This window comes from Chenopodium album, chromosome 17 (genome assembly GCF_948465745.1).
Source record: "Chenopodium album chromosome 17, dcCheAlbu1.1, whole genome shotgun sequence".
NCBI lineage: Eukaryota > Viridiplantae > Streptophyta > Magnoliopsida > Caryophyllales > Amaranthaceae > Chenopodium > Chenopodium album.
This window is the reverse complement of record NC_137850.1, coordinates 40,960,176-40,980,976: the sequence shown is the minus strand read 5'-3', so window position 1 is coordinate 40,980,976 and position 20,801 is coordinate 40,960,176. Positions and strand designations below refer to the sequence as shown.

Sequence of the window (20,801 nt, the reverse complement as noted above, 5' to 3'; positions counted from 1 at the left end):
AAAAAAATGCAAGTAGAAGCTTAGAGCACTAGAGATTAATAACTCAAATATTCAGTCAAATGTGCCTGTGGATCTTGACAAAAAAAATTTACATCAGTTTCTAGAAACTCATCTTTACATGGCAATGGCAATGGCATTAGCATATATTATGTGAAATTACAGAAGCCAGAGAAACTATAGGCTAGAGTAAAATAATGCGAGAGAAAAATCAATGATTAGAACCCAAGAAGGTGGACAATTTACCCGAGAGCTCTCACTGGCTACTTGTTCTTTTCCTCCGGGTAGTTTTCTTTACTGGTGCTGCAGTAGAATCAATAGCAGGCTCAGATTCTTGCTTTGGTTGGTTGTTAACAACTGTTTGAGTTTGAGATTCGGTTTCTTCCTCAGAATCACTGTTAGATGCAGGCAATTTTCGTTGCTTAGGCTTACCGTTAGATGCAGTTTTTGAAGAATTTACTTCAGCTCTCAATCTTAAAATTTCACCCTTTGCAGAAGCTAAATCCTCCTCCAGTTTTCTGGCTTTCTTCTGCAAATTCTCTCTTTCAGTACCAAGCCTCATGATAACACTCTGTGCATCTTCAAAATTTTCTAGGGTTTCTTGGGCAGCTTTCTTTTCAGTTTCAAGAGAATTGTTGAGGAATTCTTTTTCTTCCTCGAGACTGGAAATTCGGGAGTTAGACACCTCAAGATCTTTGGAAAGCATCAATGTTTGTTGATTCATCTCATCAAGTGATCTAGTTGCTTCATTGAGACTGGCCTCGAGAGATTTTCTTGCCTCCTTGTCCTCCAGTATTTGGTTTTCCAAGGTTTGTACTTCGTTATTTAAGGAAGCAACCATTTTCTTTTCCTCTGTCAAATCATTGGTTGCACTTTCAGCCTTTTTATACACTTCAACCAATTCCTGCTGAAGGCTATCACAATTCTTAGATGTTGCTGTCAAATCCTTAGACAAAATTTCGAGCTCCTTTTTAGTTCTATTCAGAGCCTCCTTCACTGAACTTAGATCCCCAGCTAGTGTTTCTGAATGTAAAGTAGCCTCATTTAGGCTTCTCTGAAGTGACTCTCTTGTTGTTGAAAACTCTGCTTGAACTTTCGAGAGTTCAGCCTCAAGCCCTGATGACAACTTTCGCGACTCTTCTAACAGCTTATTCAGATCAGATGCTTCAATTTTTGATGACTCAAAAGCTTCTTTTGTCAGTTGAAGCTCCTGTTTTAAACTTTGCACAAATTTGGTTTCTTTATCAAGCATTTCCATATAGTTGTCCCTGTCTTGTGTCAGATCAGATATCAAAGCCTGCTTAGCACTAGCTTCGTTCACAAGCAGCTCGTACTTTTCTTTTAGTACATTCAGTTCACTCTCTTTCTCCTCTAGAAGTCTCCTATCATCAGCTGTCTTTTTCTCAGATGATGATTTCAGATCATCATACTCATGCTCAAGCGTGTCGAGCTTTAATTTTAAATTGTCACGATCAACCGTCAAAGAATCAACACTAACATTCAGATCGTCCAACATCGAATTCTTCTGCTCTAGTTCATTTTGATACTTCAACAGTTGTTCATTCAAATTTATAATCTGTGATTTAAGGTCATCAACTTCATCCCTAGTTTGTCTATAGGAAGAGTTCAACTCAGTCAGATCAGAATCCTTTTGCGCAAGAGAGGAGTTAAGGCCTTGTATAGTTTCCTCCTTTTCCTTTATTTCTGAACTCAACAAGTTAACTCTTTCTTGCAAGACTGCAACTGAGCCATCCTTCTCCTTCACTCTTTCTTCAAGTGAACCTTTTTCTTTTGCAGCCTTATCAAGTTTAACCCCAAGATCTTCAATATCGAGCTGCAGCTGTTCTATTTTCTGTTTTTCACCTTGTAGCTCTCGACCTAGCCCAGTTATTGTGCTGTTTGCCGACTCTAAACGATTTACCAAAGACAGCTGCTCTTCTTTTGCTTTGTTGAGTAGCTTATCCTGTTCTTCCTGTTTGGATGATAATTTTGACTCAAAGTTCTTCTCCAAGGTTACAATGGCAGCATCCTTTTCCTTCAGTTGGTAGTTAAGCTGCAAGTTTCAAGACCGTTCAATAAGACAGTAACACACTAAAAGAATTAACATGTTGCATCAAACATTTGGGGAAATTTCAAGATAAGTAACCAATCACATGAGGAAGCCTTAAAGACTAAATATACAGATGAAAGCAGACTGCTAAAAATAGAGGGAAAGGGAAGATTACCTAAAAATAATCAATAAGAAGAAATGACTTACATATTCTATCTTCGCCTCTGATGTTGCCTTGTCCTTTCGCGCCAAAGAATAGAGAGCAGCAAGCACACCAGAACCAAGGAGTCCTATTGCATTTAATAGAGATAGAAAAGGATTCGATGATGAATTTCTTTGACCTGTTTTCTGCCAATAAAAGTTTCTCATTTCAGCTAATAGCTAACTTCACCAGGACAGAAAAAAAAGTAAATCAATTTGATCAGTATACGGTACTCCTGGAGTACCTAATATTGTACTCCAGGCCTAATCTAAATTAGCGTGCTAAAAACCCAACTAAAAGAAGCGCTTGCGAAATTTCATTTTACGAAATAACAAATAAAGAATATGAAATAACTTAAATTATATATAAGAAAGATGGACCAAAATTCAAACCATTTTATTTCTCACTCCACTCACTTTTCTTGTTTCTCTCTCCGTTTAAAATTACAATTTCTCCATTTGAAATGGAGTGGAAAATCTTCAACTGCATCCATCGAAGACAAAATTCTTACTCAAACAAGCCCAAAACTAATATAGTAAAATACATAAAGTTTTTGAATAATTGTAAATTATTTTGCTAATTAGTGTTGAATTTGTGACAATTTTTGTATTTTCTAAAATTTAATATGCAATTAACACATGGAGATATATGTAGTAGATGAAGCTGAAAAAGGAGAGAAACAAATTTTGCTTCTATATTTTGATTTTAGGCTACTGTTATCTCAAGATGATGTTACTGTTCTTTAGATCTTATGTTATTTTGTGTTTATTGTGTGTTATTTTAGTCTTTGGAAGTAGTGGAGGTGAATGTTATTTTGTAAATTAAATGAGATTATTCTACTTAAAACCTAATGTTATTTTGCTTCTTAGGCTTCTGTTATTTAATTGTGTTCCTGTGTTATTTTGTTAAAACCATGTGTTATTTTACAGACACCATATGTTATTTTGATAAATATAATTATGTTACTAAATCGTGTTATTTAAATTCTTATATTGTGTTACTTTGTATATAACCTTATGTTATTCTTTAAATAATTTAATGTTATTCTATACATTTAGTTTTATTCTGTTGCTTTTGTCTGATTGTCTTCTTCACACTATCTCCTTCTTCAATCTGACATCATTAATGGCATTCAAATATGCTTTTTAAGTTTTTCTCTCTTTTTTTCCTTTCTCCATCTCAATTTACTGATTTAGCTAGGGTTTTGTAGTCCTTAATTTTTATCGAACTTTTTTCTCTCTTGTTCTCCGTTTGTGCATATTTGTCTTTTGTTTGTTTTTTTAATAACGTTGTTTTAATCCCGGAGTACTATGCTCATGGTACTCCAGGAGAGCGATAGAAATTGCGAATTTGAAGTATTTATCACAAAGAAAGAAAACAAACAAACCTCAATGGCTTGATTTTCTTCTCCGCTTCTTTCTTTATCTTCTGCTACAAAAGAAGTTACAGAACCATGTAAGAAACTCAGGACCACATAAACAGAAACCGCATTTACCATTAAAGCGTGTATATTGGTACATCTATCTTCCTCCACCCCCTAAAAGATACCCTTTAGATATCAACCCAAAAACCCTAACAATGGTGAGTATCACTCCATGGAAATCCAACCAAGTGTGGGCCAAAAAGATTGGAAAGCTATTAGCCAAAAGCCTTTGAGTCTCTCCATGGAGAACCACCCAAGTTACGCCAAGAACCTCATTGTCGCAATAGAGCTAGTGCTCCAATTGCTCTCCTTAGTGAAACACTTGGAGAACTCCTCCAAGATAACCATTGCACGTGGTCAAGGTTTTTTTTTTTTTTTTTTTTTTCCAGAGGCAAATCTGCATAATTAGGACTGAGAAGTCCATTTTGAACAGCTAATTCACAACTTAAATCATGAGTGTTAGTGTGTTACCATGTTTCATACTATAAAGAAAATTATTAAACTCTCAATCTGCACCTTCCACACACGCTCTTTTAAGAAGAAAATAGACAAGGGATTTGAAGATATCCAACTACAATACGGAACTACGTATTTATTGGCCTCTCAACAGACTGTAATATTTTTTAACACAGATCACCAAAACTATCTTCACGCCAATTAATGTAGGATACATGCATCTGAATGTCAACTGAGAGTTTTGGAATATGAACCCTAAGTTACTAAAAAATAATACTTCATAATAATTAAATATATAAAATAAAAATTAATGGGTTCTTTGACCAGAATTAAGTTGGGAAGCCATTTTCTGGCAACGAGATTAGTGTAGTCAATGAGCCAAGCTTATTAAGAAAGAACAAAATTAATCAGTTGATTGAACAATATAGTATAAATCATACCAGAAAGAGAGAGGGGAGGGGGGGCAGTGCAGTAAGAACTACAAACAACCTAAAACTGAGGGACACGTCTATTTTAAGGATATATTTCAGTCACAACCCTCTTGATAAGAATAATATAGCTTAAACATTCATCAACATTAACAACAAAGCCTTAGTGCCATAATGATTTGGGGTGAGCTAACATGAATCGTATACGGAACCGCCCGCAAAATAATGTAATGTAGAAAGAAAATGATATAATGAAAGTGGACAAAAAACAAGAAAAAAAAACATAATGAGCAAAAATGGGAGCAGTGTAAGTGAATGCCCAAAAAGAGAATACTAAAATAAAATTTTGATAGTAAGGGGGGCAAGGGGAGATAAAAAGAGAGGAAAAATGAGAGTGAAAATACCAAAGTTTGAGAAAACCTTAACAAAGGCAATAAATAGACTTTGCAAAACACAATGAGTTTAGGAACAACCAAAAAAAAGAAGAGGGTACATTTAAAGTCGTGACATGTCCTCAACGTAGAGTTTTCCCTCCACCCTATCCAATCCCATATTTTCCCTATCCTCAAAAACTCATATCACTCTCAGTTTGGTCTTCCCCTACCCCTCACAAGTCACAATCCCATCACTTTGCCACTCTTCCAGCCTCCTTCACAGAGCCTCACTCGATCTCCGTCTTACATGGCCAAACTACCTTAGGTGATTCTCCCTCATCTTGTTCTCAATAGATGTAACCCCTACTTTCTTCCAAATTATTTTATTTCCAACCAACCCTTTCTAAAATTCCTCCAAGGACTTCTAAGATATTGTTTCACTTCCTTAAATAAATGAATAGCAGGACAATTCAGATCAACATCACCTTCACCTACTTAAATATCATCATTTGAGAGGATTGTGGAAGCCATCAGTCGAAAGGGCCTAGAATCTTAGGCCATTACTGCTTCTTACAGTTTGACTATAACATGTTGTTTGGATAGCAAATAAGGAAGGAAAGGAAGGGGAGGGAAAGAAGGGGAAGGGAATGGAAAAGAAAGGGAGGGGGAGGTGAGCTCCATTTCCCCTCCAAATCTCTCCAATTTTGGAGGGACTATGCTTATTAAAGAGAGAGGGAAAATGGATCCCTCCCTCTCCTTTTGCTTCCTTCCCCCAATCCTTTACCCAAACAAGAGAGTTTGTGCCCCTCCATTTCTCTTCCTTTCTTTTCCTTCCACCTGCTTCTATCCAAACAAAGCGTAAGACTCTTAAAATTTGACCACCACCATGAGGATATGCTAAAGGGGGAATTGAGTTGGCTACAAATGATGAACTAGTTGAGGCTTTGTTCTTCCTCCGATTGGGAATGATCAACAATAATGATGGACAATTCTCTAGGCTTTGTCCCCTCTCTCTCACCAAGGGAAAACAAAAAGAAAAAGAAAACACAATAAGAATTCACAAAAACAAGCCTTGCACCAAAATATCTACTCATCCTTTACAAATAAGAGAACATATAGGCGGTAATGTGTAACAGTTCAAGCTTACTGTTTATGGCAGCTTCAAGGAGGCAACCTCCAGCTCTAATAGGAAGATAGAGAGAGGAAGAGAGGAAATAGAGAGAAAAGAGGAGGATTTATTATCATTCTCGACATAAGGATCAATTACAGCTTGTTCATTATTTATATCAGCAGCTAACAAATGAATTGGTTAGTAAGCAACTTAAGAGTTAACAGAATTCCTAGTTTAAGGAAAAGAGAACTAACTCCTATTCTAGTAATAATCCTGTTACATAATGTGATATAAGAACCATATCGAACAGGGAAGAAATAAGGAGTGTCCGTGAACCATAGTGACCTAATCATTCATAGATCTGTAAATAGCGAGGATATCAGAAATCAGAATACACCAGGCTTTGAAATGCACAGGTAGCAAACAGAGGTAACCCTAAGCACTAAAAAATTATGTTATGAAGTTGAGAAGAGACAGGGGTTTGAACAGAACCTTTAAAAAATCTACAGCCTGCAGAAAGATGGGGAAATAGTATCCAGACTACCCACTATCCAGGCAACCAAGGGTGATCAAGAAGATGAAAAATGATGTAATGGCTTGTCCTCACCTCCTCTCTTTCATCAGACTGCAAAGTTCATGTATGCCCTCTAAAATCATTAATAAATAACAGGAAATGAGGACAAACAAACCATAAAAAAACCCAAGGACTTAGTTCCACCTCAATATATCTTTGCTGGTCATGAAGACTCTTAGACACGTCGCATTGTCGCTTGAAAGCTTTGACTCCTTGAGATTAGGCCAATAATAATCTACAAAATCCTTAAACCTGCTAATCCACTTCCTAATTCTATATGTCATTGTCAAATTGCACATTCTTTTACCACCTCCAAATCTTCTCTCCTTAACACCACATTCAAAGGATTATAATTCCAACTGAAACTATAAAATGTATGCTGATCCTTCTCAATCATCACATTCCTGTCAATAGATCATCCAAACAGCCCAACTTCCTTTCCTCATCGAAAAGCCGACAAATTATTAGTTAATCTTACCCGCAATCTCCTATAAAGATTCCAATACTACTACAACTGAAATTTCAACTAAACTATTTCACATCAATATATGACTGGAAAAAAATTAATTAAAAAATTCAATACATATACAGTACAAGATGAAACAGTAACAATTCAATACACAAATACAGTGAAATTCGAGCAAAATTCCATGGTTGAAGAGCATGAAACACCAGATTAAAACCCAGAAAAAATCACAGCATCTAAACAAAAAATAATCAACACCCATCTCATCAAACGCCAAAATTAGCAAATGCATCAAATAATTCCAAACAAAAATTGAAAAATCAATACCCTAAAACAGATTTACCAGAGGCAAAAGCATCATTATTCCAAGGCAAAAGGGGAAAAACTGAGATGCCCAGAAGCAACAAAGCTCTCCTTTTACAAGAATCGATATCTTGTGGGGTCAATTGGCGATGCAAAGAAGCCATTGGAACTCTGCAATTTTTACTGCTTCTCTTTTTACCCTCTGCATTTCGAAGGTAGAGGAAGAGTGGACGAGAAGAGAGAGAAAGAGATGAAGAAGAAGAAGAAGAAGAAGAAGAAGAAGGATGAGAAGGGGGAGGAGAGAGAAAATGGTGAAGAGGAGAGTGTAAAAAGTAAGAGCTTCCCATTGCTAAGTGTCAATCAACAATGGCGGATTTGGGTGATTTTGTTGTTTCTGAGATAGAGATGAGCTCAGAGACTGACACCTTGGTTCAATGGTGTTTGATTGATTTTTTCTATCTCTATTTTATTTTAATTGTATTTTTGTCAACAAATAAGATTAGAAAATGTGGCTGAAATACAAAAATGGAATTGAACAAGTAATGGAATGTGATTTCCTTCAAAAAAAAAAAAAAAAAAAAAAAAAAGTAATGGAATGTGATACTGTTTTTATTTTTTTTCTTTTTCTTTTTTTTTAACAAAATGTGATACTGTTATCAGTTTGTTGTCAACTGAGAAATTTTTGGAGCCCTTAAAAACCCCATTTAGCCGCAATTTCTATCTTACTCCCGGAGTACCATGCTTACGGTACTCCGGATTAGTTAGATAGTATTAAAAGAAAAAAAAATCACTACTAATACAAATTCGCAGAAAGGGAAAAAAAGAGACTGACGTTATGGGAGAGTAAGATAGAAATTAGGGAAAACATAGAAAAACTTAAAATCGTGATTATTGTACGTACGTTGAAATTTGGGGGGGGGGGGAAGAGATAGATTGTGAAAAAGAAAATTGAAAACAAAGGAGAAAGAATAGGATAAGGCAAAATAACATTTTATTTTAGCAAAATAACACAAGGTATAATTTAAAACAACATCATGTCTAAATAAAATAACAAAGGTACTAACATAAAAAAAAATTTAAAAAAAAATAAATAAATAAATAACACTATGTTTAAGCAAAATAACTTAAAGTTCGCATATCAAAATAACATATAGTTTGTGTAAAAATAACACATGATTTTAATAAAAATAACACAATAACAAAAATAAAAGTTAAAAAGAAAATAACACAAGTTTAACTTAAAATAACACAGATCTTAAAAACAACGACGAAGTATTTTAGTTCTAATAGACATTTTCAAAATAACATATACTCAGTTTAAAATAACAAGTTTTAAATAACAGGTGTTCAACTTAAATTACACAATCTCATCACATTTGATTTCATTTGATGTTAAATTAATGAAAAAAAATATAAACAATAAAATAAATATTGAATAATTTTTGTAAAAAATAATAATAATTGAATTTAAATTTATTTACTTACTTATCTTGTTTTAATGATTTGTCCCTTTTTCTATGAATTCATGAATGTTGACCCATTTTGATGTTGTGAAATTAGAAATTCACATTTGATTGAACAATTTTGTACTTGTTTGTAGTAGTTAATGCAAAATTTGGATGAATATTAGTAGTTTTTGTTGAATAAAAGAGGGTTTTAATGATGTGAAAATGGAAGTTTGAGAAATTGGAGAGAGAAAAGGTGGAAAGAGAAAATGGAGAGAGCAATTAATTTGAAAATCTGATTCAATTTGATTATATAGTTCAATATGTTTATATTATTTTGTTTTAAATATATGTTATTTCACTAAACTTTGTTATAATAGGTTGGAGTACAATGAACATCATACTCCAGGATTACCTAATACTAACTCCCTTTTAGCCATCTCTCTACTATGAGTCAAGGATAGAAGTGAGTGAGTGAGTGACGCATAAGCATTTTAAAAGAGAGAGAAAAAAAATGTCAATACGAGATAAGACTCGTAAGTTACGATAAGAAAAATTATTATGTGTAGTAGGTTATATTACCTTAATATACCCCTTAACGGAGCATTATGGAGCGGTGCCCAGTTAATATGGCATATTAGCATTACAATGTTAATATATTGGCATTTTCGTAAACATGAGAGGGGGTTTGTATTATTTTAATGTTTTTATTTTTTGCAGGTGATGTGTCACAATCCGTTTGGTCTAAAATTTGGGAATAAAAAACTCAGCTTTCATCTTCTCAAGCTTTCATCCTCCATTAAAAATCCTCAAGCTTTCGTCCTCCATTGAAGATCCACCGCCACCATATTTCTGGCGGCTTCGCCGCCGAAATTAATGAAAACCCTAAGAATAAAGTGTGAAACAAAGGGTATGGTTAACCCTAAATGGTAGGGATTTGTCTTCATCTTCAATACCTCCATTGAAACTGACCATTGAAGGTTTCAATTTTAAAAGTGATGAAGGAGTGATAAACTGATATGGGGATGTTTGATTGTTTGTGAATGGAGGATGAGGGAAGTTGAAGTTGAGGAGATGAAGTTGGAAGGGGAAACTGAAATCTGCCGAACTTTTTGTTGACATCTATACCCTTACTCAAGCATACGAATTGACAATCCTGACCCCATATAAACATTCCATGTTAATATGGCATATTAATAAGGATTTTCTCAGCATTATGATCCATGAAATAAACAAAATAAAAAAGTAATTGTATTCAATTTAGACACATAAATAACACAATCATGAAAATTGTTATATACACCCGGGTGCAAGGTGCACCCAAGTGTATTATGCTCATTTAATATATTTTTTGCTCATTTTAAAATCTAAAATGAACAAAATTATATCAAATGAGCAAAAAAAAACACCTTTTGGTGTACCTACCTGTTCTACGTACACCTGGGTGTATATAAAAGGTTCTAATGCCCTCTAGCAAGGACAGATGTAGGAATTTTACTAGTATGCAGCTTAATATTCTTATATGTTTTTTAATCATAGGGGGGTCGTGGCCTAGTGTCACAATCCGGGAGTTAAGGCCCCGAAATGTGCGGCGCGCTCTAGCTTTTTGGCGACAAGAACGCTACCCTTGAGCGGAAGAGGGGCTTGTGAGCACAAAGCAACAAAAGCGGGCAAATAAATCACAGGAGCACTCGCGTCTATTTGGGCGACGGAGTGCGGGTGGTCGGGGCTTGTGACGGCTGATACTTCACGGTGGGCACAAGCGGGTCCGAACCACTAGTTCTTAGTGCATCAAGTTGGTTTGGAGGGGAGCTATTATGCAAATAAGACACAATATCTATAGAGGTCTGACAATAAACAAGCATAAAAGCAAGGCAACACTTAGTAGAAGGCTTAAGATTTCATTAATCATTCACCCTCTAAAGAGCTTTAATTTGATTAGAAGGAGAATCTCTAATGAACACTGAACTGACAATAACACAATAATGGGAGGTAGTTTTCATTGATGATATTTTGATATACTCCACGAATAGGGAGGATCATTTGAGGAAAGTACTGTCGACCCTGAGGGAGCACCAGTTGTATGCTAAGCTATCGAAGTGTGAGTTTTGGTTGGAAAAGGTAGCCTTTTTGGGTCATGTGATTTCTAAGGAAGGAGTTTCGGTAGATCCCTCGAAGATCAATGCAGTGAGTGAATGGCCAACACCCAAGAATGTTTCAGATGTTCGAAGTTTCTTGGGATTGGCAGGCTATTATCGAAGATTTATGAAGGATTTTTCGAGAATTGCGAGGCCCATGACGAATTTAATGAAGAAGGAATGTAAGTTTGTTTGGACCCAGGAGTGTGAACAAGCGTTCCAGACCTTGAAAGACAAGTTAACCTCGGCACCAGTGTTGGCCTTGCCAGATGAAAGTGGACAATATGAGGTGTATAGTGATGCATCGAATTTTGGATTGGGTTGTGTTTTAATGCAGAATCGGAGGGTCATTACATATGCTTCGAGACAGTTGAAACTGCATGAGGTGAATTATCCAACCCATGACCTGGAGTTAGTTGCGATTGTGTTTGCGTTAAAAATTTGGAGGCATTATCTATATAGTGCAACTTGTAAAATGTTCACAGATCATCAGAGTCTAAAGTACATTTACAATCAGCAGTATTTGAACTCGAGACAGAGACGATGGTTGGAATTTATGAAAGATTATAGTGTGAATATCCAATATCATGAGGGGAAAGCTAATGTGGTAGCTAATGCTTTAAGTAGGAAAACCAGTCATTTGATGAATATGATGATTTTGCCAGATCAGCTGTGTGTAGAATTTCAAAAGATGAATTTAGAAGTGGTGGAGCACGGAGAGGTCAGTAAGATGTTGAATGCCTTGACAGTGAAACCTTCTATTTTTGATGAGATTAGAGGAAGTCAGTTGGGAGACTCGAAGTTGAAGGAATAAAAGAGAAGATTGAGAAAGGGCAGGTTTTAGACTTTACTATTGCAGATGAGGGAAGTATTCGCTTCAAAGGGAGATGGTGTGTTCCACAACATTGTGGGGACATCAAGCAGAGACTGATGGAGGAGGCCCATAGCTCTCCTTATTCAATGCATCCTGAAGGGGATAAGTTGTATAAGGATATGAAGAAGGTCTTTTGGTGGCCAAACATGAAGAGAGAAGTAGCAGAGTTTGTGGCAAAATGCTTAACATGCCAGAAGGTGAAGATAGAGCATCGAAGGCCACAAGGAATGGTTCAATCCTTGGAAGTACCAAAGTGGAAGTGGGATTCGATCGCCATGGATTTTGTGGGGGCATTACCAAGGACCAGGGCAGGGAATGACACGATTTGGGTCATTGTGGATCGATTGAATAAGTCTGCAACCTTTGTACCTATGAAAAACAATTGGTCTATGGATCAGTTAGGAAGGGCATATGTGAAGTTTGTGGTGAAGTATCATGGAGTGCCTACAGATATCATTTCAGATCATGATTCGAGGTTCTTGTCTAACTTTTGGAAAAGTTTGCAAAAGGTCATAGGAACAAAGTTACTAATGAGTACAGCTTTTCACCCTGCAACTGATGGTCAGACTGAAAGGACCATACAGACCTTGGAGGACATGTTGAGAGCATGTGTATTGGAGTATCAAAGTTCATGGGAAGACCACTTAAACTTGATTGAGTTTTCATATAACAATAGCCATCATGAAAGCATTGGAATGGCTCCATTTGAAGCCTTGTATGGAAGGAAATGTAGGAGCCTAGTTTGTTGGAGTGACATAAGTGAAACTGTTGTACTTAGGCCTGAAATGATCGAGGAAACTGTTAAGCAAGTGAAGTTGATCCAAGAGAAAATCAAAGCAGCCCAAGATAGACAGAAAAGCTATGCTGATGAGAGGCGCAGAGATGTAGAATTCCAAGCAGGAGAGAAGGTGTTGCTGAAGATATCTCCTATGAAGAGGGTAATGAGATTTGGTAAGAGGGGAAAGTTGAGCCCAAAGTACATTGGGCAATATGAGATTCTTCAGAAAGTTGGGAAAGTACCATATAAGTTGGACTTACCCAACGAGTTGGAAAGGGTGCACAATGTTTTTCATGTAAGTCAGATTCGCAAGTACATTCCTGATGTTGCACATGTGCTAGAACCAGAGACAATAGAGCTAGATGAGAGTTTGACCTATGAAGAAAGACCGGTGAGAATTTTAGATAGTAAAGTTAGAAGCACCAGAAACAAGGATGTGAAGATTGTCAAGGTTCTATGATCGAACCATAAGGTTGAGGAAGCAACTTGGGAGGCTAAGGCAGAAATGCGTAAAAAGTACCCTAACCTTTTCATGGTGAGTGGTTAAGTTACGGGGACGTAACTTCCTTTTAAGGGGGGTAGAATGCAATAGAGTTTCGCGCTTTCCTTTTATGTTTTTATTAAGTGAGTCTTTTGAGTCAAGTCCTTAGGTTGTGCCAGAACTTACTAAATTTTAACCAATTTAAGATAATTTGGAGTATTAATTCGAGTTATTAAATAATTTTAAGTTTCGGGTTGAAACTTCTTTTAAGGGGGGTAGACTGTAATACCCCTAATTTTTGGAAATATTTTCTTAATTATTTTAATTATTTGAAACAATTAAATAAATTATGATCTTGGTCGGTCCATACTTTATTAACGTTGTACGTCGTTTTTAAATTAATTTTTGTTTTTCAGATTTTACCTTAATAATACTTAACAACCTTAGCTTAATTATTATCTCATGAATTATAACTAATCCTAGTTTTGATATTATCTATATAATAACTTGATTTAATTATCTAATTCAATTGTTTTATTTATTATTTATGATTTTCGCATTTAAAAAAAAAAGGGGTTAAACGTGATCCAAGTAGATCAAAATATCATGGTCATTTTTATCACTTTACTTTGTTAATATTTATAACTTAACCTCTAATTTTCTTCTTTATTATCCAATTTTGCTTCCTATCTTCATTCCTTCAACCATATGTAAACCTATCTAAATTTCTTCTCATCTTTTAACCCAACTACTAACCTAGACCCAATTTGATCCAAGTACTTTAACAAACCCCAAAACTTATCATATCTTCTAGTAAACATATCATACCTTCAACTCTATCTTTTCTCCCCTCTAAACACTATAAATAGACCTTCAATCTTTCACAAATTCCTCACACAAAAATCAGAAAACACTCTTCCCTATTTCTTAAACTCACGACCCTCTCCTTCTTCCTATTTCCCTTGCCTAAAACAAACACCGTAATCGCCACCAATTGTTGTTTCCGTAGCCACCATTGCCACCTTATTGTTGCACTAACAACACCTTGACGCTGCTACCTTATTGCCCCCTTTATCTGCCACTTGCTGCTGCCACAAGGTGCTACGCACCATCCTGATCATTTCACTTCCTATTTTGCGTGAACTTTTATTAAAAACATAACAACAAATTTCTTACTCTTTTACTCCTTATGATACTACTATTAATATTATGATTACTATTATTAAGTTTTGATACTAAGAATATTATTATGCTACCTAACTTTAGTACTAAAGTAATAGTTACGTAATTGTTGTAAATTTTGATTTTTAAGTTGATATTTTTGTAGTTCATGCACAAATAGAGTATTATTTATAGTTTTGTGTTTATTTTGTTAACCTTATATTAATTAAGGTTATTTTAATTGTGTAGGAGGAGTCCCTCGATCGTGGTCAAGTTTAGTAGTCGTACCTTATTGTTCTCGTGATCAAGGTACGTATAGGTGGCTAGGTCCTTGATACAATTTGAATGCGTGTTTTGGTAAATGTTTGTTTAAATGATTGTTTGAATAAATATTACGTATGAATATTTAAGTTAATAATTTTCATGACGAGTTAAAATATATGATTTTATGATCTCTAAAAATGTTGATTGATTTAATAAAAGTTGTTTAATTTATAAATCACTTGATTTAATTAATTTGCAGCTCATTATGAGCCTGAGTATTTGATATTCTAATTGTCCCTCTACCCGGGACTGGTTAAGTAAGACCATGAGCTTTGTATGATTTGGTCTTTCCTCGAGTATAATATAACTTGCTTGGGGGGTGTGCACACTTAGGTGAGGAAATTGGTTTGTAATTATATTTTAAAATTGGAAGTTTATAAATTGGAAATCTATTGGTTTGGAAAGCTTTTATTGATGAACATTACTACCCTTGGAAGGTTTAATTTTTTGTAGAAAGTGACTTGTGGCAAGTTAAATTTAATTGGTTATTTCAAAAGCATCTTTGCCTAACAAAAGTATTTACATGCCTTGCACTTATACGTACTTAGCGTTTTTGCTAATCTGTTTTCCTTTTTGTTTTGGTTCGCCCTGTTTACCATTACTAGTAAGCAGTCTTGATTTCAGGTGTGGAGTTGTTCGTGCACATGCTAGTGTCGGGATGGGATCACGTAGTTAGGAGTTAAAAATTTATTTTATGACTGGTCGAGTTTTTACTAAAGTAATTTCAAACAGTTATTATAGTTATTCATTTTATTAATAAAAGTTAGTTATTTCCCGCTGCAACTTGAGTAATTATTCAAGCCTTACGTTTTCACGTGGCGGTAATACGCCCAAGTCTATCTCTATGGTATTTGTATACGTATAAATATAGTATTTACATAGAGGGAGATTTGGGGGTGTTACAGCTCATCCTGTAAATCGTACCCATTCTTTGAACTGGGTTGTTGTCTCTGCTGGTCTCTTTCTCTTACACGGACATGGATGACAATCTCTTTTGGATCTTGTCAAGCTCTTCTTTATGCTCGCACTCCCACCATTTATGTGGGCCTCGACAAAGAATGCAATTCGGCGGCTTTGTATTTGCCGAGGACGCGCCGACCTTAGAGTTTCCGGAGTTGTGGGAGGGGGTAGATGTAGATCTCAGTGCATCACCTCCTCCACTTCTTCTATGATATGTATTGACGGTGTTGGACGATACTCGAGAGCCATTCTTTGTACCCTTTGGAGAGCTTGGAGTTGGGCTATTGGAGCGTGTTGACGTCCTACTTGAATCATTCTCAGATTGACGGCCCTTCCCGACTGAGTAGTCCATCAATCTCTCAGCAGCGCATATAGCAGCAGCGAGGGTATCAATCTTCTGCCTTAAAATCTCTCGCTGCGCCCATTCCTTTAACCCATTGACAAAGTTGAACACACGATATTTCTCGTTCATGTCTGTGATGTCCAACATTATCGACGGGTATTCCTTCACATAATCGCGAAGGGAGCCCTTCTGGCGGCACTCCTGCAACTCTTTCCGAGCAACAAAGTCTGTGTTATCCGGGTAGAATTGTTCTTTGAGTTCCTCTTTGAACTCTGCCCCTGTATCGATCTTTATCCTTCCTGCTTTGATATCTACGTGCTTGGTGCGCCACCAAAGCATGGCATCTTCGGACAAGTACATGATGGCAGTATCCACCTTCTGATCGTCACTCAATTGACATATTCGGAAGTACTGCTCCATGTCGAAGAGGAAGTTGTCGACTTATTTAGCATATCTGGCGCCATTGTAGTCGCGAGGTTTGGGCGGCTTTATCTTCACCGCACCAATACCAAGTGTGTCTCTGCCCACAACGCGCATCAGGGTAGCACATTTCTCAAGTGCTTCATCGGCTTGTCCTTGAACAAATTTCAATTATTCATGGAGAGCATCTCTATCTTCCATCAAGTTTACAATTTTCTCGGCTTGCTCGTGTACAAATGACCCGCAGCTGGGACCATTCGTCCGCTTTCATCTCGAGCCAACCGAATCTTTCCTCTACGTATTCCATCTTCGTGTAGCCTTCCTTGGTGCCTACACGGGTTGCTTGCGACGAGGTTTGGACCTCGGCTCTGATACCAACTGTCATGATCCGGGAGTTAAGGCCTCAAAACGTGCAGCGCGCTCTAGCTTTTTGGCGGCAAGAACGCTAGCCTTGAGCGGAAAAGGGGCTTGTGAGCACAAAGCAACACAAGCGGGCAAATAAATCACAGGAGCACTCACGTCTATTTGGGCAACGGAGTGCGGGTGGTTGGGGCTTGTGACGACCGATACTTCAAGGCAGGCACAAGCGGGTCCGAACCACGAGTTCTTAGTGCATCAAGTTGGTTTGGAGGGGAGCTATTATGCAAGTAAGACACAATATCTATAGAGGTCTAACAAAACAAGCATAAAAGCAAGGCAACATTTGGTAGAAGGCTTAAGATTTCATTAATCATTCACCCTCTAAAGAGCTTTAATTTGATTACAAGGAGAATCCCTAGTGAACACTAAACTGACAGTAACACAATAATAATGAGACCTCAGGCTTAGAAAACATAAAGTAAACTCTAAGAAAGCATCTAAAGGGAATCTAATACATCAAAATGATTCGGATTCTAACACCTGGGCTGGGCACCCCCTAGATCCATCTTTGCCCTCTAAACTTATCTTGTCTTTCGTTGGAAGCTCAATAGAGTACTCAAAACAAAAACTCACATACGAGTATAAAAAAGAGGAAAAAGGGGTGAGCGAAACCTAGGCCATTGTCTAGTGGATAGAATACTTATGTTCTAATGTACCTAATGTTTAAAAAGGATCTAGAAGGCTTAATGGACCACATACGTACACAGCTAGGCTAGACTTGGATATGTTATATGTGCTCCTTATTAGGACCTATCTTTTTTTTTTTCCTTTTGTGAATTGCAGAATATTTGACTTGTCATTATTAGCAAGATTTCTTAGCCATTACAAATCAACTGCTACTTTAATTGAGTCCTTGATTTTGTTACATATTCGATTCGATTCCGTGATTTGCTCCTCAAATTAATAGCTACCTACTTTTATTCTCCAAGTCTAGCCTATTTAAACCCATTCCTTATTCAAACCCATTCTTTTTTCAAACTAATATACATAGAAATCATCACACGTTTATTTTCTTAAAATTATTCTCTAGTTCTAAGCAAAAATTATAATTTTCATCCGTGAATTGTGAATGCACACAATTTGCAAAGTGGTGCTCAATTGCTCATTGGAGGGTGACGATGGCAAAGTTTTTACTACATAGGGTAGTGTGATATCGTCCTTGAGGACATTGTTCACCTCCATATAGCGACAATTCTCAATTTCATCTATGTCACATCCAGATAAGTTTTTATTGCTTTATTTTTAACATCTTTTGATTCAGAATATGAAATGAACCATCTAAATTTCTATGCAAGTGAACCAACGTTTATAAGGCAAGTTTATATCTTTACTACTAAAGTGAACCAATATTTATAAGGCAAATTTAAATGACTAAAGAGAATGTTATTATGGTGTTGAAAACAATCTTTCGCCGACATGTTTAATTGTTTGCATACCTTGCAGCCTACCCTAATGTGCATCGATGCCGTTGCTAGCTTGCTACCCGTTATGATATACATCTCATTGTGACCTGAAATAGCTCTACTTTTTTTTTTTACGAAATAGCTCTACTTCAACTTACTTTTCCCACCCCTACAAATCTGATCAATCCTCGTCCAAATAAAGCATTACAAATTTAAGAGTCAATGTTGCTATATAAACTCTGATTATAAGTTTTACGATAACAAAACCACTTTCAACTACTTCAACACAAGTACGAGTAATTAAACTAGTTGACATTCCTTTTAACTCGATAATCTCATGTTATCATCGCCCAATCTCGTACAACTATCTCTTGGCTCGAAGTAAGAGCCAACATGTGATCTGATGACATGAACGGCAACTGATTAGCTGAAGCACAAAAAAAATGAGATCATCACCATCAGCTGGCCGAGGATAACGCACTCAGCTCGCTTTAGCAGGACATTCCCTGCTTCTCCTTCCTAAATCTTCAAACCCCTTTTTCTCTCTCATCCAAATTTGTTCAGTTTTCCCTTTTTAATTTCATCTGAAACCCTTGACTGCTATTAAAATAAACAATTTCCATCAAAATATTATTTGGGGTTTTTCAATACCCTTGAAATTGGGCGCTAATCAATGCCAATTTTCAATCATGAACTGTATTTTTTGGGGAATTTTTTCTGGGTCACAAAGATGCAATCTTTGAGGTGAGATTCTGGATTCCTTTGCGTTTTTTAGTCTATATAATGGAGAATTTATGTGGGTTATTACTGAATCTTCAGATTTTTGGGGTATTTTGTTGTTGTTTGTTGTGATTTCCTTGATGTTTCAATAAAGGGTTTTGAATTGCATGTACATTTCATTTGTAATTCTGAGCAGATTTGATTAGTTTAGGTAGGAATTTAGCCTTTTTATGGAAGGATTTTGAGGTGTGATTGAAGATGCATTGTTGGTTGTTTGGAAATTTGGTGCAGAAAATCATTTAGTTGCAGTAAAAGCAGGCCTGAATTGTGAATTATGTTTTAAGGTAATATTCTTGTGGTTGGAATGCAATCTTAATAAACCAGTTTGAGGTCACTTGTGATTTTGTTGCTTTAATTGAGAATGGATGATGATAAGGATAACGGTTCGAGGTATATTCCGAAAGCATATGGTCAGAATGACCAGCAAGAGTATGGTTCCTCGCTCCGCCCTAAGGGTTCTGGATTCAGTGATAGGTATCCTAGGGAGAGTAATCAATATCCCGGTGATGAGGAGGAAGATATAGAAGATGAAGAATTAGGGGAAGAAGACGTGGAAAGGAATGGTGTTCGAATGATAGGCAAAGATACTTATGACGATGAGGAGGACGAGGAAGAAGAGGGGGAGGAGGAGGAGGAGGAGGAGGAGGATGACTCTGATGATGAAGAAGAAGACGACAATGATGATCATGAGGATGGTAAAAGATTTAATGGGAAGGCAGAGGATATCAGCAATGGAAAGCCTAGAAAGAAGCGGAAGTTAAAGACCATAATATCAAATTATGAATTTGCTCCGCGTGTGCCCACCCCAACCGTTCAGAAAGCTACATTGCCTCAAGCTCAACCAACATCGAGTGGGCAAAATCCTGTGGGAGATTGGACTGAAAAAGAGACTTTTGCCTTATTAGATGCATGGGGAGAGCGGTTTCTTAGACTAGGCAGGAAGAGCCTCCGTTCAGATGAATGGCAAGAAGTTGCAGAAAAAGTGTCACGGGAGACAAATGTTGAAAGAACTGATGCTCAATGTCGAAATCGATTGGATACATTGAAGAAAAAGTACAAAAAAGAAAGTACCAGGTTGATAGCAGGTGGAAGTGGCGTTAGCCAGTGGGTTTTCTACAGAAGGATGGATATGTTGCTGTCTTCTTCACATCAGCAAACTGGCCTTTCATGTGGAATTGACTCGGGGGAGTATGTATTTATGAACTCTAACGTGTACTTGAATCGTGCTAATGGATTGGATGAGATGAGAGATAGCCCAGGAAATTCAGATTATCTGAGAGATGAGGACGGCAATGATTCAGATGGACTCCCACCTAAGGGAAAGAAGAATAAAGGGAGAAGAGTTGACGGTTCTTCTGTCCAATTGCTCGCTGATTCTATTGAGAAATTCAGTGAGATATATGAGAAGATTGAAAATAATAAGAGAAAGCAGATGACAGAGTTAGAAAACATGAGGATGGATTTCCACAGGCAACTAGAAACACAGAGGAGGGAAATTCTGGAGAGAGCTCAAGCCGAGATTGCAAAAATAAGACAAGGTGATGATGATGATGATGATGCAGAAAATGATCTCTCTGCTGAAAACCTCAGTGGATAAGTGGTTAGTATTCAGTTGTAGCTCGTAAATAATGTAATTCATGTTCATCGATTGCCTGCTAAATGTTGTACCATATTCTGTAATATGACAGGTTGTATTTTTACAGATTCAGGCACCTCATTTTACAGTTTATCTGAGTTTCTTAGGTTAAAGTCGATTCAAAGACTTCAACACTTGGCAGAACTATATGTATTCCAAATCAATGGAAATTTATAACTATAATGCCTGTTAAGTCCTTTAGGCCTGCTATTCAAAACTTTGCTGCAGAGAGCTTCTTTCACCACAATAGTTTT

General features: G+C 36.6%; 2 protein-coding genes across 4 annotated transcripts; one reads left to right on the top strand and one right to left on the bottom strand.

Annotated features, from left to right (window-relative positions):
• Positions 1 to 4: 4 nt before the first annotated feature.
• Positions 5 to 7,881, bottom strand: LOC145589718 (MAR-binding filament-like protein 1-1). 2 transcript variants are annotated; one of them, XM_081646397.1, is made up of 4 exons: positions 7,425 to 7,881; positions 3,637 to 3,680; positions 2,255 to 2,395; positions 5 to 2,050 (listed from the first exon to the last, which is right to left on the bottom strand). In XM_081646397.1, the coding sequence occupies exons 1-4, from the start codon at positions 7,729 to 7,731 to the stop codon at positions 254 to 256; spliced, it is 2,289 nt and encodes a 762-aa protein (XP_081502523.1). In that variant the 5' UTR covers positions 7,732 to 7,881; the 3' UTR covers positions 5 to 253. The 2 variants fall into 2 exon arrangements, with proteins under 2 accessions (XP_081502523.1, XP_081502524.1); XM_081646398.1 differs by having other exon boundaries at positions 3,637 to 3,677; positions 7,425 to 7,880.
• A 10,176-nt stretch (positions 7,882 to 18,057) lies between these two features.
• On the top strand, positions 18,058 to 20,801 carry LOC145587984 (uncharacterized). 2 transcript variants are annotated; one of them, XM_081644625.1, is made up of 2 exons: positions 18,058 to 18,875; positions 19,143 to 20,801. In XM_081644625.1, exon 2 carries the CDS (start codon positions 19,273 to 19,275, stop codon positions 20,506 to 20,508), a length of 1,236 nt encoding a protein of 411 aa, XP_081500751.1. In that variant the 5' UTR covers positions 18,058 to 18,875; positions 19,143 to 19,272; the 3' UTR covers positions 20,509 to 20,801. The 2 variants fall into 2 exon arrangements, with proteins under 2 accessions (XP_081500751.1, XP_081500750.1); XM_081644624.1 differs by having other exon boundaries at positions 19,048 to 20,801.